Source organism: Cibotium barometz, chromosome 37 (assembly GCF_041138505.1).
Source record: "Cibotium barometz isolate CiBa-2024 chromosome 37, ASM4113850v1, whole genome shotgun sequence".
Lineage (NCBI taxonomy): Eukaryota > Viridiplantae > Streptophyta > Polypodiopsida > Cyatheales > Cibotiaceae > Cibotium > Cibotium barometz.
Genome location: NC_141082.1, coordinates 28,582,729 through 28,609,079, shown reverse-complemented (window position 1 = coordinate 28,609,079; position 26,351 = coordinate 28,582,729). Strand labels below are relative to the sequence as shown.

At 43.1% G+C, this 26,351-nt stretch overlaps 1 protein-coding gene across 1 annotated transcript in view; it reads left to right on the top strand.

Annotated features, from left to right (window-relative positions):
- The window catches only part of LOC147617129 (ubiquinol oxidase 4, chloroplastic/chromoplastic-like), a 51,821-nt gene extending 34,868 nt beyond the window's left edge, over positions 1-16,953 (top strand). The window contains exons 3-9 of the mRNA XM_086776721.1: positions 14,310-14,403; positions 14,552-14,667; positions 14,761-14,869; positions 15,380-15,448; positions 15,549-15,620; positions 15,831-15,878; positions 15,984-16,953. Coding sequence (XP_086632847.1) covers positions 14,310-14,403; positions 14,552-14,667; positions 14,761-14,869; positions 15,380-15,448; positions 15,549-15,620; positions 15,831-15,878; positions 15,984-16,243 — 768 coding nt within the window. The 3' untranslated portion in view covers positions 16,244-16,953. The remainder of the gene's footprint in view (positions 1-14,309; positions 14,404-14,551; positions 14,668-14,760; positions 14,870-15,379; positions 15,449-15,548; positions 15,621-15,830; positions 15,879-15,983) is intronic.
- The last annotated feature ends 9,398 nt before the right edge of the window (positions 16,954-26,351 follow it).

The following is a 26,351-nucleotide window of genomic DNA, read 5'->3' as shown; positions in this document are numbered from 1 at the left end:
AGTCAGAGTGCCATCCAGTTGGCAAAGAACCCTGTCTTTCATGCAAAGACGAAGCATGTGGATGTGAAGTATCACTTCATCAGAGAGGTGATAGAGGACAAGCTGATTCAGCTTGTCAAGATTCATACGGATGACAACCCGGCTGATCACTTGCCTCCAGAGCGGTTTGCTCATTGCAGACACTTGATGGGCATTGGATGAGGCCAGTTTCAGCCTTGATATGGCCTTGTATATTATCATGTACATGCTGATTTTTTCTTTTCCTTCACTTAAGGGCACATTGCCTTTAAGTGGGAGGTTGTTGGGGTAAAGGCATTATGCCCACCCTTATAGTGTGTACAAGCCCATAAGTTTTATAGTACATAGTACACTTAGTACATTAATGGTACTAAGTGCGCTATGTGCACTAGAGCAAATATACATGTGTGATAGTGGAGTCACACACTCATACTTTGTGAGTTGACTTATCCCCACATGTCTCTCTCTCTCTCTCTCTCCCTTCTTCTCTGTGTTTGTCTCCCACATGAAACCCTAACTGTTTCAGCTGAGCTTCTTTAGCTCCTTCACACGGCTGTCATTTATGGGAGGTGAGTCAGGCCTGCACCCCCTTGCTTGCTTGTTTGTTTGTTTGTTTGCAGGATTCGAGTCTCGAACCAAGAACGATCACGAGGAGATCCGTGGGGATTTGATAGTGGTATCAGAGCATACCTCGTGAACGCTCAAGTCGGTAGGTAGAGAAGAAGAGGTCAAAGAAAGGTATGTGTTAAAAAGCTTGCTGTTTTTTCTGTGCATACTGCAGTTTTCAAAATAGTATGTGTTTTTTTTCTTCATCAAAGAGACCCATGTTGATGGGAGGTGGTAGTTTAGGAAGGGTTGATTGCTTTGCAAGAAGTAGGGAAGTCGTTTGTGCAGTCGCATGAACTGCAGGGAGAGAAACAGAAAAAAAGCATGTTTGCTTTTCGTTGCTTTTTGGCGCAAGAGAGAGAGAGAGCGGTTGTGAGACGGAGGCACTGGCGGCTGGCGGGTTTGTGCGTTGGCAAGTTTGCAGGCGGTGGCTACCGGCAGCTGAAGGCGCCTAAGGCTAGCCAAGCAGGCGGCCAAGCAGCCAGGCCAGGCTGGCGCCTAGGCCACGTGGCCTTGTGGCCAGGCCTGCGTAGCCAACCAGGCAGCGCCCAGGCCAGGCCGGCAGGCCCACGCAGGCACTGACACAGGCGCCGACAGTACTTTAGGCGCCGATTTCAGTTGACGACAGCATCCGCCGGATGGAAAGCATGCACCGGCAGCTTCAATTGCCTGCAACCAGCCGACGGCGTTAATCCAGGAGCCTAGGAGGAGAAAAAAAAACAAGGAAAGCCTTTTTTTTAAAGCTTTCGTTTTTTTTGAGTTTAAATTTTTTTAAAAAAAGGTTTAAAAGTCTCCTCCTCCAAGGTTTAAAAGTGTTTATTTTTTTTAAGAACTTAGAATATATATATCCATATATATATATATATAGAATATATATATCCATATATATATATATATATATATATATATATATATATATATATATATATATATATATTCAAGAAAAAAAAAACACAAAAGCAAAGCAAAAGCTAAGTCTAGCTTTTGGAGATTTTTTGGCTTTTGGGGCTATCTTTATAAACCCCTTAAGTGGGCTTCTTGCCACACATCTCTCAAGTTTTCAAGCTCTCAAGCTCTCAAGTTCACTCGCACTTTTGTTGTGCAAAGATCGAATTTTCTCTCCACGTACCCTCTTCACGATGTCGACCCAAGAATCGAAGTTGGAGCCCCTTGTGGAACGCAAAGGCTTGCCGGCTACGGAAGCCGATGCCGATCTTTTTGACGATTTTGTGTCAAAATCAGATTTCCAAGAGTTCAAAGTAGCTCTCGAAGTTTCTTTGACGGAACGTCAGGCACAAATCGCAGCCCGGATGCAAGCTTTGCAGAACTCCATTGCTCTATTGACCACTACTCTCTCTACTTTATCGGGTATGGATACCTTGGCCTCTGCTTTAGGCCCCAACATTACTTCGGAACCGTTCGGGGGCGAGCAGAAGCAACGCACCAAGGAGATCGTGGACACGTGGCTACATAAGTGGCAAGTTCACTTTCAGTTCCATCCATATGATGACGGAAAGAAGATCCAGGTAGCAGTAGGTTTCCTGTCCGGCAAAGCTTTGCTTTGGTGGAAGGAACTCAACCCTAAGCCAACGACTTGGGCACAATTCGAAGACGTCTTCAAGAAAGAATTCCTCAAGAAAGAGGATGATTATGATGTTGTTGTCCGGTTTTCAGCTTTGACCATGACCTCGCAGCACCTCACTTATGATGTCTACCTCCAGAAGTTTCGTGACTTGCAAATGAAAGCTACAAAGATGGATCTCACTACTCTTTTGGGGTTTTTCGTAGCTGGTTTACCAGACTCGTACCGATTACAGGTTAAAAATAACAAATGTAAAACATTGGACGAGGCCATTCATTCCACTCGTATCTATGATGATACAATGGTCTCTTCCAAGTCGAAACCCGTTACCGAGCAGGGGAACAAGCATAAAAGAAAGTTCTCCGCACCTATGGCTAACACGACTGAAGGATAGTCTTCAGACCAACCTTCGAAGAATTCAAGTTCGACATCAGCGAAGAAGAAACAACTCCTTAGGGCTTTAAAGCTCAAGAAGGAAGGACGTTGTTTTATCTGCGAAGAAAGAGGACACATGCGTAACGAGTGCCCAAAGCAAAAGGATACTAAGACAAACGCAGGACCCAAGCCAAAGGCAGCTAACCAGTTGTCTTTGACAGGTACGTCAATTAGTGTACTTTCTCGCCTTAGTACTTGTTCTGATTGTCTGTTCAATTCTAAAGTATTTGGCTTGCATGATCTTCTCTGAGTTTATGGAGAAGTGAATGGCCATAAGATTCACATTCTTTTAGACCCTGGCAGTTCACATAACTTTGTTAACTACAAACTTGTGCAGAAATTGAGTCTTGATACGACACTCAGCGACCATACCTATGAGGTACGCCTACCTGCGGGAAGGCAAGTTTGGGATCGCAAGGTGGAGATGCTTCCAATCTAGATTCAAGACTACAAAGATACTTTGGAATGCTATGTTATGCATCTGGAAAATGTAGACTTGTTATTAGGGATTGAGTGGTTTAAGACTCTTCAAGTCCAGATAGATTGGTCTAGTCATATTTTTTCTTTTCAGCATAAGGACACCAAGTATAGTATTTTAGGTGATTGTATTCATCGCTCTCAGGGATCTCTTGTAAATACACTTGATTTTGGAAATATAATGGATTCTTCTTTGTATACCGCTTTCCATTGTGTATTGATTCCACTTTCTTCTTTTCTCATCCCTTCCATGGATGTAAATGAATTAAGTGTGTTTGAAAGCAAAGAATTACAGAAGATACTTGACTCGTTTCAAGATGTATTTCCTAAGGAACTGCCATAAGATTTACCACCTGAACGGGCAGTAGATCATCGTATTGACTTGATCCTTGGTGCTCATCCTGTCAGTATTCCACCTTATAGGATGAGCCAAGCTGAGGAAGATGAGTTGGCTAAACAACTCGAAGATTATTTGAGGATGGGCCAGATCCGTCCAAGTAAATCACCTTGGGGTGCACTCGTGTTGCTTAGGAGAAAGAAGGACAACACCTGGAGAATGTGTATAGATTACAAGAGATTGAACAAGCTGACCATTAAGAACCGTTATCCTCTCCCTAGATCAGATGACCTGATTGACCGGTTAGTAGGAGCGAAATATTTCACGAAGATAGATTTACGTACTGGCTATCACCAGATACGTATTCATGAAAAGCATGTCGAAAGAACCGCCTTTCGGACTAGGTATGGCCATTACGAGTTTCTCGAATTACCTTTTGGGTTAACCAATGCTCCAGCCACTTTCCAGCAAATGATGAACGATCTTTTTCGTGAACATTTGGGAAAATTTGTGGTAGTGTTCTTGGATGATATTTTGATTTATAGCCGTACTCTTGAGGATCATGTCAGACACCTCACGATTGTCTTATCTATTTTAAGACAGAATCGTGTAACTTGGTTGAACACAATGCTAATCAATACACTTAAATACACTAAGATTTGAAGGACACTTGCTCAAATACAAGAAGTAAATTGCTGAATTGACAAGAGGCACACAATGAGCCGGAACGGCCGACCCCTCCCTTGAGTAAATTGTATTACTATTGGAGAAATTCAATACATAGTTTCACGGGCATCCATTGCCAAATCCTCCATGCCAATGCATATGAAATTCAGCATTTAGAAAACAATGGTATGTCGATGTAGATCACCAAGGAGCTGCCTTGATGCCCGGCCCGACTTCAGTGCCCATATTCTCTACCATTGGCTCTATGTTCTACCAAGCAAGGTAGCAACATCTTCAAGAGCACATAGGACAAGAGAAATACTACACAGGGCGGCTAAACAAGGAGTCCTGCCCTTCTACTGAGTAAGTAATGACAATACATTGTCCAATTACCTTACCAGTCTTCATAGAAGTTGTTGCAAGCGGAAGCCTTCGCGTTGGAAGCTTTAGAAGTGTTGATATCTTCGATTTGCCGCAATCCTTCGCGACAAAAGTCTTCAAGAGGATGAAGGGAACCTTGGGAAAGCTTTCCCTATGGTTCAACTTGAGAAAGGAAGGCTGAAATTAGGGTTTTCAGCAAAAAGACCAGAAATTACAACAAAAATGAGAGCTGTTTTGCTGAATTTCAGTCATTGGGAGTGAGTAGGAGAGTGATTAGCACTTGGAAACACTCTTGGAAGCTTGGAAAACACCCTAGCAAGTTGGATATGGCTATGGAGAGCTTGGAAATGAAGAGAAATGGTGGAAAAACAGATTTTCAGCCTCCAAAAAGCCTCATGAAGAGAAAACACGAATTTCTCTTAATAAGTAAGTGAATTGGGGTCCAATCAGGTGAAGGGACATGGGGAGATGCCCATTTATGAGTAAAAGGGGAGGATCAGGTCCTGGACATTGAGTCTTGTCCGCCTCGGGACTTCAGTGAGTGTGAACTTGGAAGAGGTCATAATTTATAAGTGACTTTTGGGCGCCCAAACTTTAATGAAATGGGAACGCACTCACTTATAAATATTGGCCAAGTCCTAAGGACTATTTGAGCCTAGATCGGGAAATACTTACCACCTGTTCACATGCCACACAACCATGTCAGCAGACAGTTTCACACGCACGGTTCACGGGCGGGCGTCCCCTTACCCGGAACTACACATAGGTCATGCAGGCATGAAAACAGCATGCAATTTCATTTGCAGGCAAGCACATAAAGATGCTATGCAATGCAGCATTGGCATGAGCAATTTCCGTTCATGAAACCATATAAGACCAGGCGTTTCCAGGCAAGTATACGCAATACCAGACCCAGTGGAAAGCCAATCCTCCAGGCGTTTCCGGGCATGTACACAAAGGCACAAGTCCCAGCGGAAAGCCAAGTCCTCCAGGCGTTTCCGGGCATGTACACAAATGCACAAGTCCCAGCGGAAAGCCAAGTCCTCCAGATATTCCGGGCATGATAACATCAAGTACCAGCGGAATATCATATCCAACTATACAGCATGACACGTGTCAATCACCTGCATAGGCATATTCCATAAGCCATGGACACCAATCCAATATGTACATAGTGTGAAAGCAAGAGTGAACCATTTGGGTGGCCAAATGGTGACATTCCCCCCCGCTTCTAAACAGTTGTCCGCAACTGAAATGCATCCAAATATGTCTGAAGCACATGCGGGCAATCTTTGAAGAACTCTTCATCTACCCATTTAGCATCAATGGGAAGATAGTTCTTAAACTTCACAAGGTAACGCCTCACAACTTTGCCTGCAGCAAGCTTGCGTTCCTTGTGATACACAATCTGCTCTGGCTGCAAGATCTCCTCAAGCTCATCCACTTGTGGTGGATCCTCAATGACCATTTCACTGGGCTCCGGCCCTACATACTTGCGAAGGAGACTCACATGAAAAGCATTGTGTATGCGCCAATGACTAGGTAATGCCAATCTGAAAACCACTTCATTGATCTTCTCGATCACTCGAAAAGGTCCATAGTACCTGGTTGCAAGCTTAGGATATGCACCCTCTTTGCCAAGCCTCTTTGCAAGTCTTGCTTTCTCAAATTTCAGCAATATCCAATCATTCTCTTTAACATCCAATTGCCTTCTATGCTTGTCGGCAGCCTTTTTATGCTTGTCTTGTGACCTTGCAATGGCTGTCCGCACCTGAGTAAAAGCAATATCCAAGTCTCTTCATACTCATCAGCTGCAAATATCTCATCCTTTGTGCGAAGGATGGGTGGCAAAACCACCTTACCATAAACAATCTCAAACGGGGCCTTTCCCGTAGATGCATGCACCGTGTTGTTGTATGCAAATTCTACAAGCGGTAAGTACTTCTCCCAAGAAGACTTCTGATCCGCCACATAACATTTCAAGAGATCCAACACGGCTGAATTTGCAGCCTCACTTTGCCCATCCGTTTGAGGGTGATAAGCTGATGATAAGTCCAATTTGGTGCCCATATTATCAAATAAGGCCCGCCAAAAGAGACTTGTAGTCCTGGGATCTCTATCCCCCACAATGGACTTCGGCATTCCATGATGTTTGAACACTTGTGCAAGATATATTTTAACCATATGCTCAGCTTTGATGGTCTTTTTGACCGGCAAGAAATGAGCTTGCTTGCTAAACCTGTCCACAATTGTCCAAATTGCATCATTACCCTGTTGGGTACGTGGCAAGTCCATAATGAAATCCATTGTAATACTTTCCCATGGCTGCGTGGGAATAGGCAATGGCTGAAGCAAACCTGGTGCCTTTTGCCTATCAAATTTGACCTTTTGACAGGTGATACATGCACGTACATGTGCCTCTATGTCCTTCCGCATACCTGGCCAAAAGGAATACCGCTCAATCATGTGCGTAGTAGGCATTATGCCTCTATGACCAGCATATGGAAGAGCATGGCACTCATCCAAAACCTTTTGCCTCATGTCAGACACCACACATAGGCAATTATCTTTCATGAGATAACCCTCTTTGATCACATATGAGGCATGTGCATGACCAGCCATCAAATCAGCCCAAATAGTGGCAAAATCAGCATCCGTATGATACAAATCACGCATGGTAGACAAGTCCCCATGAGAGGCAACCGAGATAGCTGCTACATACGGCTTTCGTGACAATGCATCGGCCACTACATTCTTCTTTCCTGGGGTGTGCAAGATCTGAAAATGAAACATAGAGAGGAAATTGGCCATCCTCATATGCTTCTCTGACAACTTAGTTTGAGTAAGAAAATACCTCAAACTCTGGTGATCTGTCTTCACAGTGAAATCAGCCCCAAGAAGTTAATGTTTCCATATAGTAAGTGCATGAATTACAGCCAAGAGCTCTTTCTCATAAATGCCAAGAGATAGCTCTGCATCATGCAATCTACGACTCTCATAAGCCACGGCATGTCCCTCTTGATTAAGGACAACCCCTATGCAATTTCCAGATGCATCACATTCCACACAAAAAGGCTTTTGCAAATCCAGAACGATCAACACTGGACCATGAGTAGTTGCATCTTTCAATTTGAGGAATGCATCTCTCTCTACATTAGTCCATTTGAACACGGCCTTCTTTTTTGTCAAATCATGCAAAGGAGAAGCAATCCATGCAAAGTGCCGAATGAACCTGCGGTAGTAAGAGCATAATCCAAGAAAACTACGGATCTCATGCACCGAACTCAATTCGGGCCAATTCGGAATTGCATCAATCTTTGCAAGATCCATCCGCACTCCATCTTTGGACACAATATGCCCAAGATAATGTATCTCTGACAAGAAGAACTCACTCTTCTTTGCATTTATGAAGAGTTTATGCTTATGGAGCTCTTCAAAAACAATAGCCAAATGAGCTTTATGCTCTTCTTTGGTCTTCGAGAAGACTAGGATGTCATCAAAGAAGACACCTGTAAATTTCCTGTACCCACGGAATATGCGATCCATCATTCTATTGAATGTAGCCGGGGCATTTGTAAGACCAAAAGGCATAACAAGATACTCATAAAGCCCAAATGCTGTCCTGAAAGCAGTTTTGTGTACATCCTCAGGCACTACACGCACTTGATGATATCCACTCTTGAGATCAATTCGGCTAAAGCATGCCGATCCATCCAACTTGTCAAGGATGTCATCTATGCGTGGAATCGGAAACCGATTCTTGATGGTAAGCTTATTCAAAGCTCTATAATCCACACACATACGAAAGGATCCATCCTTCTTTTGAACTAAGAGGACGGGTGAACAATATGGGGAAGAGCTTGGCTGAACCAAACCCTTCTCAAGAAGCTCATTCACTTGCTTCATGATCTCCTCTTTTTGGGATGCACTTACACGATAGGCTGGCCTATTAGGCGGTGAGCTACCCGGCACAAGATCAATGCGATGATCTTCCGGTCGTGCAGGTGGTAACTCATTTGGTAACTCATCAGCAAAACAATCATTGTGCTCTTGCAAAAATTTCAGCCTATCATTACTAAGAGTGTTTACATGTACATTATTTTTCTCATTATGATCTCGTACAAAAATCAAGTACGCAAAAATACTCTTTTTCATTACTTTCTTAATTTGTACATGAGATACAAGGGGAATGGTATCACCCTCTTTACGAGCATCAATTACATGTTCTCGGCATTTATGCATGAAGGTGATTCTGTTGGTCTTGTAAGCCTTGCACGGATCAATACGTGTATGCCAAGGCTTTCCAAGCAATACATCACAGCCATTCAAAGGTGCCACAAGAAAATCCTCATGATCCACATAGCCTTGAATGTGTATACGCAACTTGCCAAAAAAAGGCATGACCTGCACTTCTCTACCAACAAAGGCAGCCCCTGCTTCAATTTGAGGACCCATGTCCTCCACTTCAATACCCAAAGTAGGTGCCATCTGAGTGGATATGAAATTCTCCGATGCACAATCATCAAACATGAACAAAGCGGGTTGATCTTTGAGCTGTCCCTCAAGAAATTATAGATGTTGGGTGGGTGGAGCAGATCAGTTAGTTACTCCTCAAGAAATTATAGATGTCGAGGACATGACATTTGTTCCGCACGAACCTGAAAAGATTCTTGGATTTCGTGAAAGAAGATTGCGTAATACGCTTATCACGGAATACAAGATCAAGTGGAAGGATCGTGTTGAGGAGGACGTTACATGGGAGACATTGACTACTCTTCAGAGAGATTACCCTGGCTTTTTAGTGAGCTCAGGAGTGAGCTCTTAGAGGAAGGGGAGTATGTCATGTGCACAGTGTGTATCTACCGTGTGCTACACGCACGCAAGACTAGTTTCGAGGCTTAGGGAAGCTTGGAACTAGGCAGGCTGATTGACGAGGTGAGTTAGGGAAAGACTAACGGGCGGGCACCCAAGTATGGACGGGCGGGCGCCCAAGTGTGGACGCCCGATGACCGGCCAAGAGCCTATAAAAGGGTGGCCAAGGTTAGTTATTGAGATATAGAGAGTCTCGCGAGTTTGTGAGAGCTCTATGGTCTTGGAGCTTGGATCTAGTGCAGACGTGCACCAGCTTTATGCAGCCGAGGCTGGCAGCAATCTCGAGGCCCGCGAGGGCAGCTTCGTGGCGGTATGGGACGTCGCGAGGAGGAGATTGGTCGGTACGTCATCCTAGTTAGCTCAGCTCGTGGCTCGGTGGGGACAGCCAAGACTGTGGGCTTGCCCATAGCTGTCATGGATGGGAGGTGAGTCAGGCCTGCACTCCCTTGCTTGCTTGTTTGTTTGTTTGTTTGCAGGATTCGAGTCTTGAACCAAGAACGATCGCGAGGAGATCTGTGGGGATTTGACAAGATTGGACGGGAGCTTCCTGTGATGAGGCAGTTGAGCTCATGGTTGTAGATGACTCTTTGGGAGGCAGGATTGCGTTTCCTGTGGTTTCTGCGGCATGCGAAGGATCATGGACTCTTATACACAGGAGGGGGATTGTTGGATGGAGTCCGACTCCACGGTTGGAGTGACTCAGTTTGGGGAGGAGATCCGGACACGAGGAGATCTACTTCAGGCCCAAGAGCAGTCTTACGGAGCAGTAAGAGGCAGTCATCTTTTGCCATGTCGTGGACAGAGGCAGAGTACCGGGCTGCTTGTGATGCTGCTTGTGAGGTGGTGAGGATGCAGAGGTTGCATTGCAGGTTTGGGCTTCCACTGGAGGAACCCATGGTCATCCAGAGGCACTTTGTTCGTGAACAGATCGTTGCTGATGACATCTTGCTAGAGTTCTGTTCAACGGAGGACAGTACGGTGAAAATCTTCATGAAGTCGCTCTCTCAGGTTTTGCTCAGGCGGCACCCCAGCTCCTTGTGGTTGGTTTCATAGCCAGGAGCTGAGAGGGGGTGTTAGAAGTCATCTCCTGTCTAGTTTCTACACCAGGGCCTTTGTTGTGGGTGTGCCCGCCCTTATGAGGTGTTTTATCATTCTTCCCCACTCTCCGCATTTTCCCCTTATTTTTCCTATTTTTTCTGTGGCTTGGGAAGCAGCCCATTTGTTGGCCGACTGTTGGAACTGGTCCACGACTCCATGTTTGAGGTGGCCGACTGCTGACAAGCTGGCCGACTAGATGGTGTGTTGGTCGTGGAGTTTCAGGGCCAGTCGGTTGCCCTACAGCAGGCCGACTGCTGTTGGGGGACCATATAAATAGGCCCCCAGTCCCCTTGCCACTTGTGTATCATACCGGGATCTTCTTGTGTATATAGAGCAGAGTTACACGCCTACATCTCTCTCTCTCTTGTGCTGTATTTTTTCTGTATGGGTTTTGCTCTCGTGTTCCTAGATCTGGTCATCATCTCCGCTGCGTATTCTGACAGATCCCCAGTTTCTGCCCATTTCTGGTGTCCTTTTGGTCCCTTTTGCATGGCCCTTGATTGTGGGCTGGCCACCCCTATTTTACATATTTTTTTGGGATTTTTTCTAGCCTGTATGGTTTTTTCCCAGTCGGCCAGTTCAGTCATCCAGTCAGCCAGCTTCAGTAGCTCCAGTTGGCCAACTCTCCCCACCTATAAATAGGTGGGCTGGCCTCTCACTTTTTCATTCATTCTTGTACATATTTTACTCCCTCACTTATGAGACTATTTTTGTCTCTTGCTTGGGACTGTTTTACTTCAGTATATTCAGCATAGTTGCTCCATATCTCTCTCTCTCTTGCACTCTCTATTCAGCACACTCTAGTGCCCCTTTGCTTCCGCTCTGTGCACTCTTTCACAATGCAATCTCATCATGTTCAACCACAAAAAGGTCTAGAATAACCAACACTGGTTCTTTGCTAGCATAAAGTTTCAATGCTTCAAAAAGGGTTATGTTTCAGCTTTGGTCCACAAAGATTCCACGGCTTTATTTGTCAAAACATGCAATGGGCTAAGCACCATTGCAAACCACTCATTGAACTTCCTGGCGTGATATCAATATGATGATCTTCCGATCTCTCTGGCTTCTTTGCCTTTCTTTCCCTTACCTGTCCCAAGTAAGCTGCATCTAAGAGAGGAGGCCTAGGAGTAGCTTTTCTATCTCCTCCATAAGGAATAGAACGGGTAGCTCTAGATGCCCTTGGCTCGTGGTCAACCCAGTTTGACGTTTTGCTTTTTCCTGCTTTTTGACCAAGACTGGTGCTTTTTCTTGAGCAAATCTTATGGTCTCTGTCCCTATGCCTTCTTCCACTTGTCTGGTGTCCGGGCAAGGGTTCCATCATGTGTAAAAGAGCTAGGAGGGCCAAATAGTTACAACCCATGCCCACAAAATAGTTGGTTCTTTGGGAGTAGGCCATCAAGGAACATATCTATTGGGTGAAGAAGTTGCCAAGGGCGGGTTTGATTGGGATGAAATATCCTGGTAGAGTGTCAAAGAGACATCCAAGCACGAGGTGTGGTAGTGACAACAGTAATGCCGGTGGACAAAGGCATAGAATTGGAAAGTTCACCAGAGGTTGAAACTCAGCAAGAGGGAGTTGCCGAGGATGTTGGGGAGCCACCCCACGAGAGGCGACGTTCTGCGCCGGTCGCCCGGTGGGAACACGGAGGCCCGCCCTCGCCGTTGGGGCAGCTTGGGCAGACCGGAGGCTTCCAAGACTGAAAGTGGCTCAGGAGAAATTTTTCAAGTAAGAAGTGTAGACCAGAGGAGGATCTTGAAGAGGTGATGGTGATGTGATGGTGGTGGTAGAGTTAAAGCAAGCAAAGGAGTCACTCCTAGAGGACAAGCATAAGTGAGAGTTTGTGGCTAAAGGTCATCTGGTGCCAGTTTCCGAGTTCCTCATGGAGGATGAGTCAAGTCTTGCAGCAGTTCCCATGGCAGCATAACTAGTAGAAGCGAGAGTTTGTGGCTATCCCAGTTTCCGAGTTCCTTATGGTGGAGGATGAGTCAAGTCTTGCAGCAATTCCCATGGCAGCATAACTAGTAGAGGCATTAAAATCAGCAGAAGCGGTCTTCTGCAGTTTAAAATTGAGCTGTAAAGGGCTGGTGAAGGTGGGACCTATAGGCTTACCCCTTAACCCCTTCAGTGGGCTAATAGTTATGCATCTTTGGATAAGTTTGGGACACTTAGCCAGCCTCTGTAAGCTCTCCCCTGTGGAAACGTTGCTCGTTTCAGTAAGCTTGCCAGTGGGAGGGACCAATAGTTAGCTCCTAAGGCCCACCTTATCATCCCCTTTTCATGCTTTTTAGACCCACCTTACTCCCTTCATTGGGCTATTAGTTATGCATCGGTGGATACATCTATTTGAGTTTGGGACACTTAGCCAACCTCGATAAGCTCTCCCGATAAGCTCTCCCCCATGGAAACATTGCTCATTTCAGTAAGCCTTCCAATGGAAGGGACCAATAGGGAGCTCCTAAGGCCCACCTTATCATCCCCTTTTCATGCTTTTTAGACCATGTCATGTGCACCCATGCACTGTGGTACATGGTGACAAATTGGCTCATCAACAGTGCAAGAAACATGCACAGAAGGAGGACCTTTGGTACTACTTAGGATATTTTTGTCGTATGTTGTGATCCCTATGTGAGCCCTAGTCTGCGACATGTCAGGTACGAGCTACGTAGGTCAGTCTTCCAGCCACCATAGAGGTTTGTCAGGTCAGTCCTCTTAACCCACTTTGGAGAATTCAGCAAGTAGTCCTCATGTAGATGTCAGCCATAGGTTAGATTGCATCAAAAGCATGTAGACAGTAGGGGCCAGCCCTAAGGCCAGCCCCAAGGAGGGGCAGTCTTGCAAGGGGTATTTAATACCCTTAGCCATTAGCTATAACCAGGTTACAGCCCTTGAAGGAGCCTGGGCAGAAATCGGCTAGGGCTAGGCTGCAGTCAGCCAGGCCAGACTGCAGTCTGGCCTGCCTGCAGACAAGAAAAGCCCATGCTTAATTCAGCATTTAATGCTGATTAAACCAGTCGTGTCACAATATCAACAGGCCGACAGCCTTTCTGCCAACCGACCTACATCCATATGGACATATAAAAAGGCGCCCCAGCCTTAGTCCATGAATTATCAGATACAAAATCAAGTTATCAAGCAAACATTCAAGCATGTGTGCTTAGGCCTCCAGCCTTTGCATACTTTCAGCATTCTTGTGCTTTCAGCCCAAGGGAATCGAAGCTCAGTCTCTTCCAGAGTTCTCAGCACACCAACCTTCAGTCTCGGGACGGTGTATTCTCTTCAAAGATAGCTTCACAATCGCCTATAGTTTATGCACAGTTCTGCCTAGAGTTTGGTCACTTTGTCCTTGCGTTTGGTTGTCAGTTAGTCAATTGTTTTGCTCAGTCTTGTGGACACAGTTTAGCTTGTATTCAGTTCTCCAGAAGAAATAAAGCAAATACTCCTGCTTGCAGGGGATTCAGTGGGTAATTTGGTACCCCATTTGGTGTTGTCTCGACTACATCTTTCAATTCATGTATGCTGTTTAAAGGATTGCTAAAGACGCACTAAACTCGGGTTTAAAGAAGGCCCCGTTGTTTCAAACGGGCCTAGCTTGGTGTATGCTACAGACCAACTCAACTGGCTTTTTATCGTAACCTTACTAGTGGGAAGATCTTTGAGTGTTTGTAGGTTCCTTACCTTGAATCTTGGTTCTGATACTTGATATGCCTTGTGCACTTATCATAAGAAGAGATGAGGATTGCGGCTTTTTTCTATTAATGATTTGAGAGAGAGAGAGAGAGAGAGAGAGAGAGAGAGAGATTATTATGGAACTTGAGTGTTGGGATCGACCCTTGTAGGATACGGTCATTCTTTTGCTGGATGCTCTCTATGCAGATCGACATTATGCAAGGTTCTATGTCTTGGAGACCATTGCAAGAGTACCATATTTTGGTGAGATCATAATATATTATGAAGGACCATGTGGTTGCATGCCTATCTTTTTGCAAAGATGTCAAGGTTGCCGTATGCTTGGCTAGCTTGCGCAGAGAATGTTGATATCAGACCCAATGATATAAAGTATCTGGCTTCTTTGAGACAGCTTTTGTATCGGTATTGCACATGTACGAAAGCTTTGGCTGGTGGCGTAGGGCGGATTACTTGAAAGTTCATTTTGCAGAGAGCTGGAATGAGCTGCATCATCTACTTGTTATGGAGGTGTAGTGAATTAATATTCAATCCATAGAAAGTTGTTTTTGAAATTTTGAAAAATTGAGTGATTTTACCAACCTTATCCAAAATGGGTTGCAGGCTTTAGGAGGGGATGAGAGATGGCTTGACCGCTTCCTTGCTCAACATATTGCTGTTGCTTACTTTTTTGTGACGGCGCTGATGTATACCATCAGCCCCCGTATGGCATGTCAGTATTAGGTGACCCATGTTTTGATACGATTCTTTGATGTTGATATTTTATGGCTCTTTTTCTAGAGATTCAGTATTTTAAAGTTTTTAAAGTAGTCGAGTGGCATGATTTCTGTAATGAAATGTAAGCCAATGCTTACACACTGTGGCATTATAATGCTCGTGTGGGTTTCAATTTGTGCTCATTTACATACACATAACACATGTGCATGCACATGCACAGACAGACACTGACAGAGACATACATACGTACCTACGGCGTACGCACATGCATACATATGTACATACATACGAACATACATACAAAGTACACACACACACACACACACACAACACACATGAAAATTAAAGTGAACAAATAGCGAATTTAGCTCGATGCTAAGGGAAAGTCTCAATACTAGCTTCCTCTCTTCAAAATGTTTTCAATCTTTTTCATAAGCATTCTAGAAGGTTTGTGTAGATCTGTTGAATTGGTCTTAACCTCTTGACCTGCTGTTATGATTTGTAGATCATTTTTCGGAATGTGTGGAAAGGCATGCTTATTCTACTTATGATAAGTTCATCATGCAGCATGGGGGTGAGGCTGCACCTGTAGACTTATTTCATATTTCAACCATTCCTTATTGCAAGCCTTGTATCGTATTTGCCTTCATAGTAATTGCCTTGATGTTATTCAGAGGAATTGAAAAAACTGCCGGCTCCAGAGGTTGCTGTAAAATACTACACAGAAGGTGATCTCTACATGTTTGGTAAGTCCATTTTAGTTTTGAAACATATAATATGTATGTATTGAGGTAGGTAGGTATAAATGTATGTATGTAAGTATATGGTGTAATTGGCTGTTTTTTTTTACAACTCCTCTGTTGTAAACTCTATTATTTGAGATAGTTTGCTCATGCAAATACTAGTGCTCACCACAATGTTTTTGAGATCCTATGTTTTTCTGCTTTTTTTGGCAGATGAATTCCAAACAAACCGCGTTCCTGAGTCCCGAAGGCCTAAAGTTGGTATATTTTCAACCTTATAAAGAAAAGGATTTTTTGACGGTTTCATGGATTTGGATACAATACCTTCCATGCGGCGTTCTTTACATCTGTTTTTGCATGTAACAGACAACTTGTACGATGTTTTTGTGAACATTCGAGAAGACGAAGGGGAGCATTGCAAAACCATGCTTGCCTGTCAAACACGTGGAAATCTATTCTCTCCTCACACCATTGATCCTAAAGACAAGGCTGATGATGCAGATGATGTTAAGGAATGTGTTTTGCCACCAGCTGAGTGTGCTGGCATTTTGGAGTGCTTAACAACCTCAAGCTCTTTTGCTTCTCGAGCTCAGAAGCTTGGGATGGATGTACCTGTGAAGCGCTAATTGTTTGAGTAGCAGTGGAGTATGTGACATCATCATCATGTCAAGCTTGTTGAGGACACATCCTCATCTGAGATCTCAAGGTGGTCTAGTGTGACTACTTGTTAGCCTTGATACAAGGTTGCAGATGCATCATCCAGTGTCTTGGATGCTCATTTATATATATATTGAATTAAATGCAGTACATGCATATTAAAGTATGTAAGATGACGACCTGATGTGCGTGGTGTAGCTGTGGTCCACTGGGATTAAATGTAGACCAAAAAAATCATTGTAGTTAACTGGTCACAAAACATGAAGATACATAGTGAATGCAGACCGCTCCAACAAACAAGGTTGGGCCTTGAGAGGTTCGTGCTTGAGGGATTACATGTACCCTATTTATTTTGGACGGATGGGTTCTGTATGGGGGTAATTGCCCATTCATCAGCTACATCAGGTGTTCCAACTAAAAGTGATAGGTGGGGAATATGTATAATTTACTGCACTCTTCAAGAAAAGATATTTCAAATTTCACTTCTCTGGAAAAAAGAGGTGATATTGTAAATTCTTTGGTATGCTTTCTTTTTACATTGCAAGAAGGGTTGTCCTTTCGACTGTTCTCAGTGCACCACCGTTAGAATAGCAGCTATGTGGATGCACTTATTGTGAAGTAGCTTCTGTTATTGACCTAAACCAGAGAAAGCTGCATACAAATCTCATGAAAAAGAAAAGCAAGAATCAAACTTGAAGTAGTAAATCTTCCAATTAATCTTAGATTTCGAGATCTAATGGCTTCAAATTTATGGTAACAATTACTTTGTTATATTCAGAACTAGTATGCCTTGTGCAGAACAATTGTTTAAAAGTAGATGAGTAAACTACTGTAGTGCAGTCTGTGCAATACCGCAAGTTTATTTAGTGCTCACTTCAACCTTGTGTGTGCTGCTCTAGGTGGTGGTGTTAATGGAGAATGGATATTTGCTAGTTGCAAGTCCTTACACGTGCTACTAAGAAGCTGCCCCTCTGCAAAAATAGCATTGCTATTGCATCCCCATGGTACTCGTTTAGCCGAGCATGGCTTACAAGGTTGATTAGTGCGTTGCCTTATTATAAGGTGTGTTTAACATGTCTAGAAAACTATAATTTTGAGTCGTGTAGTAGAGTGGTAAGGACTTTGAAATTCCGTTAGTGGTTTATGGGGTCAAAATCTCATGTCACACTAACACCTCCAAGAAGTGCAATTGGAGAGAGATTCTCTACTTTCAACTTGTGTTATGCCTAACAACATACCTCCTTGTTGGGTACATGGCTATGACTAGTATGACTAGAGCATCTCTTGTTTCATTGCCAAGGGAAATACATTGCTTGGACCCAAATTTGGCATTTTAGTGGATTCAATGAAATGTGGTGAAGTGTGATCTTTCAAGTACCTTACAAAGACAAGTGAGATGCGCTTTTCAATTCAAGTGTACATGAAGATCATTGATGAATATATCCATGATCTTTCAAAGGAGATCCTTGAAGGTATTACATATCACGCATTGGAAAGTGGTGGGGACATTGGCGAAGCCGAATAGCATTCCTCAATACGTGTGGATTCCATATTCCTTAGTAAACCATATCTTGTGTTGATTGGTTGGATATTTTTCGTACCGTGACAACTATGGCTGCAAGGTTAGAAAACTTGTCCATGTGTGTGTTGTAGGCCTGACAAAGACCCACAAATGGGCGAATTTCTTGGGTTGGAGTGGGAACATCCCAACTGAGAATGGCTTGTACCTTTTCAAGATCAAGGCTAATACCTAATGAACTGATGATGTATCCCAGGTAATGAATTTCCAGTGCTCCAAACTCATTCATGACTTGCTTATAGCTTGAGAAGTCATCCAAGAAGCTGTAAGTTTCTTCTTTGACAATTCTCTTTAAGAAGCCATCCAAGAAGCTGTAAGCTATGGTCAGTGTATGGGAGCAAGTCGTGATTGCAAGATGTGGCATTTACATTTTAAGGTTACAACACACTCTAAGCTTTTTGTTCTGTTTTGGTGATACCCACTCAGTCACGAATCCCCCGTGTTGATGAGCGTGGCCATGTCATCTTTGACCAATTGTTTACACTTGGGATTCGTATTGTAAGCTTTGTACTTTGAGGATTTTGTGCCTTCTATGATAGTAATGGCTGTTTCACTACTTCCGGAGAAATTCCTAGCATGTCTATGTATTTTTAGGAAAAAATGTTTCATACTTCTTGGGAAGAGTTATCAAATTTTCTTTCTATTTTGGGGTGAGGTCTTTGGCTTAGTTCTTCACTTGGGCCATCAGGATAAGCTTCCTTGACCTTAGGGGAGTCATGAAAGCTCTACGATTCTCACACTCTTTATCCAACAACAATGAGTTGGGGTACTCTTTTAGTTTCTTCGAGAGGTTGGAATAGTCAATTGGTTTCCTCCCCTTGTCAAGATCTTGCTTGAGTAGGAGGTCCTCCACTGTCTCATCAAGGGAGGTAGCTTTAGGATTCTTGTTCGAATCACTTTCATTGATCACAATGTCATCATCTGTGACAACTTTCATTGGTCACAATGTCATCATCTGTGACAACTTTCATTGGTCACAATGTCATCATCTTTGACAACTGATTGTGCATTGTGATTCCGTGTGCTCTTTGATATTTCCTTCTTTTGACCTCTAGTTTCGGCCCTTATTCCTTTTTTGGGGTTCCTTAAGTCTTTGAGACACGTGCCTTTGGCTTTTGAGCTAGCTACTTTGATGCTGACGCTTGAGCTTTTGCTTATTACATGCATTGTCATGCCTAGAGCCTTGTTATATCATAAGGGGGATTGTATGGATACGTCTTCTTTGCATGCTCAACAAGTTAAGGCTCCTTGTTGAACTGGTTGAAGCTTTTGTCCATTGGGGCAATGCCACCTTATTGGGACAATCTTTGTATGCATGCTCGAATCTACACTTGTAGCATGTGCCACCATAGTATGGCACTGGATTCAGGGGTACTTGGGACACTGTGTGGGAGCTTCAAACAAGGAGGCAAGTCCATGTATGGGTTAGTTCAAGCTATCCGTATAAATCAAACTGCATGTATAGATCTTATTGCTTATAAAGCTCATAGCTCTTCTACTTTGGGTTCTTTGAATGTGTTAGTAATCCCATCGAGTACTATCTTGAGGGAATTGATTAGGGTGGTAATATTGCAGGAAGGGGAAGTGCACTAGGCAGTGAGCATTGACGGAGGTGGACCTAGTGTGCGAGGACCAACAAGGTGGGGATCAAGTCGTAAAGGAAAAGAAACCAATCAAGGGAGGGCTTGGGGGGGGGGGAGAGAGAGAGAGAGAGAGAGAGAGAGAGAGAGAGAGAGAGAGAGAGAAGAAATAAATAATTTAAAAGAAACAAAGAAAGATATATAAAAAATAGAGATGAACCAGAGATAGAGGAGTTTTTTTAAAGTGAAAAAAAGAGAGACGAAGTGGGATCCCACAAGGAAGGGAGGTCCCATTAGAGCTTGAATGGACACAAGATAGAAGAAAGTCTACTTTTACATAGCCAAGGCTTCCATGGAAGGTTGAGCTCTTTGAGAAAGTGTATTAGTGAAAAATGATTAGCATTGATTGGTGTAGGATTAAGTCCAATAATTATCTTATATACTTGGCCTTCCTTTCACACTTATTTAACTATGTCCATGCCCAAGTTTACAAGCATATAGGCCATAGTCGATAGTCCCCATATTAATATGTACATGGCCACTTCTCATGTCCATGGGCCCACCATTGTTACAAACCTTCCCTTTCGATAGGGTTGGTCCCCGACACCATTAGTATTCAGCTCAAGAGATGGTATTCATCATCACCACACCGTGTAAGCCGTGTGTTATGAAATGACCAAAATGATATGACTATAAAATCTATCCATGAGAGCATAATCTCATCTATACGATTAAAATTGCATGTAATGCTCTCAAATCAGCCTTCCATAAATCCCAATGCCATCATATAAATCCGATACTCATAAGGCCTCCAAAACTTAAATTACAAAAAATTGCAGCAAGCATAAGGAGCGGGCTACCATGAAGCCTCCTCAAAGGAGTAAACCTTTCCATTTCACTAAAGTATTCCATTAGAGAAAGCATTGTTTCTCTCTTGCCCACTATACTCTTTGGCACATATTCAATCATGCTCTCCTCATCCATGGGAGAGGTGGCTCATCCACCACTTGCATATCCAGTAGTAAGCCTTCAAATGTGATACATGGAAAACATCATGTATCCTAGTGGTAGGAGGAAGCAACAACCCTCAACTTTCCTCAACACTTTGAATGGTCCATAATAACGATGGGCAAACTTCGTTTGCATGTGTTTTCTTTGAGTGAACCAATTCTCAAAAACACCAAATCCCTTTCTTTGAGATAAAGGCCTTTTACGAGCATCTTCATTGTTCTCTCTTAAGACTTTTTGAGGTTTTCCTTACATTGTTGGAGTATGGCTTGCATCTTTTCCACTTCATCTCATTTGGATTCATACCATGTTGCTTGAAAACCACCATTGGAAAATTCACTTTGTACCCATACATAGCCTCAAATGGTGACATCCTAATACTAGAGCGATAGGTACTATTATATGCAAACTCTTCCATATGCAACCACTCATCCCAAGCATGTTGAGTATCAAAATAATAATGTCTCAAATAATCTCTAACCATTTGGTCACCCTCTTGGTTACCATCTATCTTGGGAAAATAAGCAGTGCTAGGTGTCAACTTTGTTCCCATGCCTATAAATAGTGTGGGCCAAAAGCTACTCAAGAACTTCACATCTCTATGACTCACTCTTTGTTATGGCACTCCATTCAATCTAAACACACTCTCCATGAATTGATGCACCACTTGTGATGCCGAATATATCACTTTTGTGTGTTTAAAGTGGACTGCCTTTGTCAACCTATCCAACACCACAAAGTACTATCCCATCCCTTCTTGGTGATAGGAACACTGGTGATGAAATCCATAGTGCCTATTTGCCTTTTGGAATAAGAAATTCACGCAATTTATGAGTAGGAGCTTTGTTCATGGTGGTAAACACTTGGACACATAGGCGTGCACATCTTTCCAATGGAAACTCTTTTCTCATGGCATCATATGTTTTGTAGAGTCCCAAAGAAGAGTATATTTCATCCAACACCTTTTACTTGAATACCAAAGTGGGAACAAGATAGGCTTTTTCCTTCAAGTATATGAGACCGTTTCTCATATAAAAATGGGAAAATTCTTCACATGTGCCATGCTGCATAGAATCTTCATCCAAAAAATACTCTTCTTGTATATCCAATCTTGTACGTAATTCTTGTATATCCAATCTTATATCCAAAAAATAATCCTCTTGTATATTCCTAACCCAATCTTTATGCACTTCTAATATGGCTGTTGCTAAATAAAATGCCCACATCCTTGATATTGAATATTTGGCAACCACATTGTCTTGCCTCTTTGTATACGTGATCTCAAAGTCATAGATTTGGAGCGTAACCAACCATATCTCCTTTGCTTGGCTGAGAGTGTGGGTTGTGACAAGAAGAGCAGCTGTCGCGATGAATCACATATAGGACTTACTCCCATAACAATGATGATGCCATTTTTTAATTGCATACAAAATGACTATCATTTCTTGATCATATACCTGCATCTCCATCTCCTTGTCACTTAGGTTTTATCTCTCAAAAGTAAATACCCCATGATCTTGATATAAAATAGCCCCGATCCCTCTTCCCCCACATGCATCCACCCTTATGTGGTAAAAGGCTTGGAAGAATTCAGGCATACAAGAATAGGGGTTGAAGAGCATTCTTTTGAGCTCTTAACAACTCTTGTTAGCCATTTCATCCCAAAAGAATGACTCCCTCTTTAATGGGGCTATAGTTTGTGAATACCTCTTAATAAATCTTTGATAGAAGGATGAGAGATCCTAGAACCCTCTCACTTGTGTGATGTTAGATGGTATTGGCCAATACTTGATGCACTCCACTTTCTTAGGATCTACCCTAATACCATCCTTGCTAATAATATGCCCAAGGTACTCCACCTCTTCTGCCCCATAAATGTGCATTTTTTCTCTTTAGCATATAATTGATTGGCCCTCAATTCCTCAAAAATTCTATGCACATGCTTCACATGTCTTCTTCACTCTTGCTATGAATTAAAATGTCATCGAAGAAACCAACACCGATTTGAATAGATAGGGTCTGATAAAAAGATATTGAATTAAAGCAAGTAAAGGGCTAGGGTATGGTTGATGTGAGTAAGGGTATGCATAACGGAGTGAGTCATGATTGGCAAGGTGTCGAGGTCATAGCCCATGAGAGAAGCATGCCCAACTTCTTTTGGTCGTGCCCTTCAAAGGGGTATCATCCAAAGGAAATGGTTATTAGCTTATCGATTTCAATATTTACTTGGGTGTTGAGGGATTCTTTATAGTGGAGGAGTTCTTGGTAGGTTGCTTCTTGATTTGTTTCCCCTTTAGCCATGGCTTGGTTATACTCCTCGTGGAAAATAATGAGGGCTTTGGTTGCCTCTTCGGTTGCTATGTAAGGGTATCTTCACACTCCTACAAACTGGTTATCCACAAAAGGATGGTTTGGTCTTCTTCAACTTTAGCTTTGCTTGATCTCATCTAAGAGATGGTCTCTTTGGGCTTCATGTGACTAAGCTGCAACAATCTTGGCTGTTTCTAATGCTTGGTATTATAGGTTGAGGGCATCCATGTCATGCTTATGAGTGAGGGCTATCTTCTCTTGGGTGGCCTCACAAAACGAGCTCATTCTAAAGCCTATGTATTTATATTTTTTCTTTCTTAATCTCAGCTTCTAGCTTGGCATTCTTTTCATCAGCATCCTGAAGTAGTTGTTGGTGGGAGTGGTGGTTTTGATACTCTTCCTATCACTTGAGCTCATGTTTTTCTGGAGGATGTGCCACACTTAGAATTCTTGGCCACATGGCTGATAAGCTCGACCCACCGGTGAGTGTCAACTTTTGAGGTGCTTGGGAGAGCTAGAAGGTCATTATGATGGGTTGGGTCTTGAGGGATAATATGGTCCATGAGAGACTAATCTATGGCATCCTTCAGAGTTTTGCTGCAAAGGTGGGTATGGGATGGTCTCGATGGGGAAAGACCGATCATAGTGGATTCTATAGAGGTTGGGATGATGTGGGAGTGGGTGATAGGTTTTTGGAGGGTGGAGGGAGTGTTCTCGTAGGTTACCTAGTAAATTTCTTGATGGGTGCATCTTCATCATCTTGGGATCTAAGCACCTCTCCCTAATGTGGGTCCTCTGCAAAGTCCTATGGCTTAAAAACATCGCTTACAAAGGTGATATGATCTTCCTGCTTAAGTGGATTGGGGAATGGATATTTTAAAGGTGATTATTGTGGTCTCTTATTCTTTAGCAAGAGATGCGTGGGTGAAGGTTCCTCCATGGTTGGCCTTGGTGAGGAAATCGAGGGGCTTCATGAGGTTGTCTCCGATTTTACCTCTTCGGGAGAAGTTGAGGCTTCGGGTAGTCAAAGAGACATTGCTTCATAAGCTGGGAAAGGGCTAGGCAAGGCACAAGGGGTGGGAGATCTTTATAATGGCGTGACAAGGGATCTTTGTAAGCATGTGGATACAGTGTGTACCTTCCCTAGGTAAGCCTTGGAGTTCACTACTAAAGGATTTGACCTAATTTGGCAAGTAGCTTGGCAAGGATGGTGAGTGGTGATGCCACACAATTATTGTGCTGATCCCTAGCCTTTTGGTGAGTACATGGACCCAAGGACTATGATGTCTTCACATTTAGAGCCCCATTGGAATTGAGAACATCTTTGTTGGTGATCATGTGAACCTCTGCCATGGCTCCCTTCTCGCCTTGTGTGGTTTTGATGGGGGTGTAGGGCTCTTCTAAACGAGATCCTTGATGAGAGGGATCTGGGATGTGACCTAGTCGGCATCTTAACCTTTCCTAAATTGTTTGTGTTGTGGTAGGACTCAATGATGTGCAAGGTGAGAGGGATATCTAGGCCCCATGATGATTTGTTGTGGTAGGACTCAATGATGTGCAAGGTGAGAGGGATATCTAGGCCCCATGATGATTTGTTGTGAAAGGCTGTGAGGCCGATAGGTTGAGGTAAGGGCCCGTTGCTTCAAGAACTTGTCAAATGGTATGATAATCTACTGAGACAAATAGGCAACCCTAAAGTGATTTCCAAAGGTGGTTTTGGTTACATTATGGTTGGTGAATCCATATGCCACATCATCATCCTTATCTTCCACATAACAATTATTCTTATCTTCTCCATCATAGCACCCATTCACATGGTTCTTCTACATTGGCACACGAGGGGCACCACATATTCCAACACCCCCCCTTGGTGCCAAGTTGGCCATACATACTAGGGGGGATAAGTGGCAAAAGCATTCACATACATTCATACATGGTCATCATTCCGCATGAGCTACATTATTGGTGCTCAGAGGTGGAAACATAACATGGGTCTCACACATCCATGTTTCATCACATACGTAGACCTCACACATCTACATGATGTGACATACATATACATGACATTTTCCCCCCACCCTTAATGGAGAGACACACATACATCACTTAGCCTACATCGTCGGTGTGGCTAGAGGTGATTAGATCAATATGACATGACATCATGGACATGAACATAGATAGCATCACGTCCACATACATATGGGCACATATTGACCAAGGGTTTCCCAATCACAAGGTTGATCATACATTGACATAAACATTGGTGGCATCCATCATAGTATCATCATGGCATTAACATCCATTTGTGACACTACCATATCAGGGTAACACCATCATAACATCATCTACATAGGCATAGACATGTCCTACATCTTGACATAGGCTTTCATGGAAACATACATTGGAGCATTGCATACATTACTTCACCATAACATAGGGAACCATCATCTTTAAACCATATAAGCATTGCATAGCCTCTTCATCGATGGCTTCATTGGAAAGCATCCATTGAACATAGCATAAAATTGAGGCATAACATCCATAAGGTAAGCATACCATAATGATGGACATCATCATGTTGGTGTAGAACATTGGGTCTTCATTATCATTGTAGTCTTCATCTTCATTGGTCTTCATGACATCACCATTGTTGAGGCAGCTTCCATAGACTGTATAGACATTGAAAATGAATACAACAGCATGACATTGAAGACTTTGAATCTCATGAGCATCATATGTAGCATAAAACTCCATGGCACACATAGATACCATGCATATAGACACCTCCGAATTGGTAAGCACTTTGAGAGGTCTTATCACATGGGATTCCAACTCATGGGTAGTGTCTATCTCTTGACATTTGCTTAATTGAATATAACATGCATGGGCTTTACTTAGTTTGGCATGGATACGTGTTTTGAACTTGACAAACACAAGCTCCTTCACATACATTGACATGTGTACAAGGGGCTTTGACTTGGGCAGCATAGGCATTGAAATCTTGGATCTAAATAGAACAGGTTGGGAGTACATAGAGCCTTTATCACAAGTACATATGAGATTTGAAGTCCCCTTCCTTACCAAAAAACCATAAACACCTCAAATTTTGAACTTGTGAGACTTGAAAAATACCTTAAATGATTGTTGAATTTGAGGCTTGAGTATAACCAGGTCCCATAGGGGTTTCTTGAGCCTTCTAGGGTCTCAATGTACTCAATGAGGAGATGCTTTTTACCAAGCGATAGGTAGTGAAACGCCTTGTTTGTAGATCTTTAGCACTAGCAACAAGAGCTCCAAAATATGCGCCGGTCTGGATTGTTAGTGGTCACACACATAGAATATACGATCTTGAAGGCTAAAAACTTACAAGGCACTTTGCCTTGATGACACTGACCTCCTTCTAAAAGGAATTAGGAGCTGATGGTGCACAGACCGCGAGAATTAACATTTTCCCCCAATTTGAGGCACAATTCGCTTTGAGGGTAATGCCATGTTGTAGAGCTTGAATCTGGCTGATTCCTCCGGTTGATTTGGGGGCACCTTGATGCTGGGAAGAAGTAGTTTGGAAATATATTCTTTGTGATGTAAGAACATACCCTT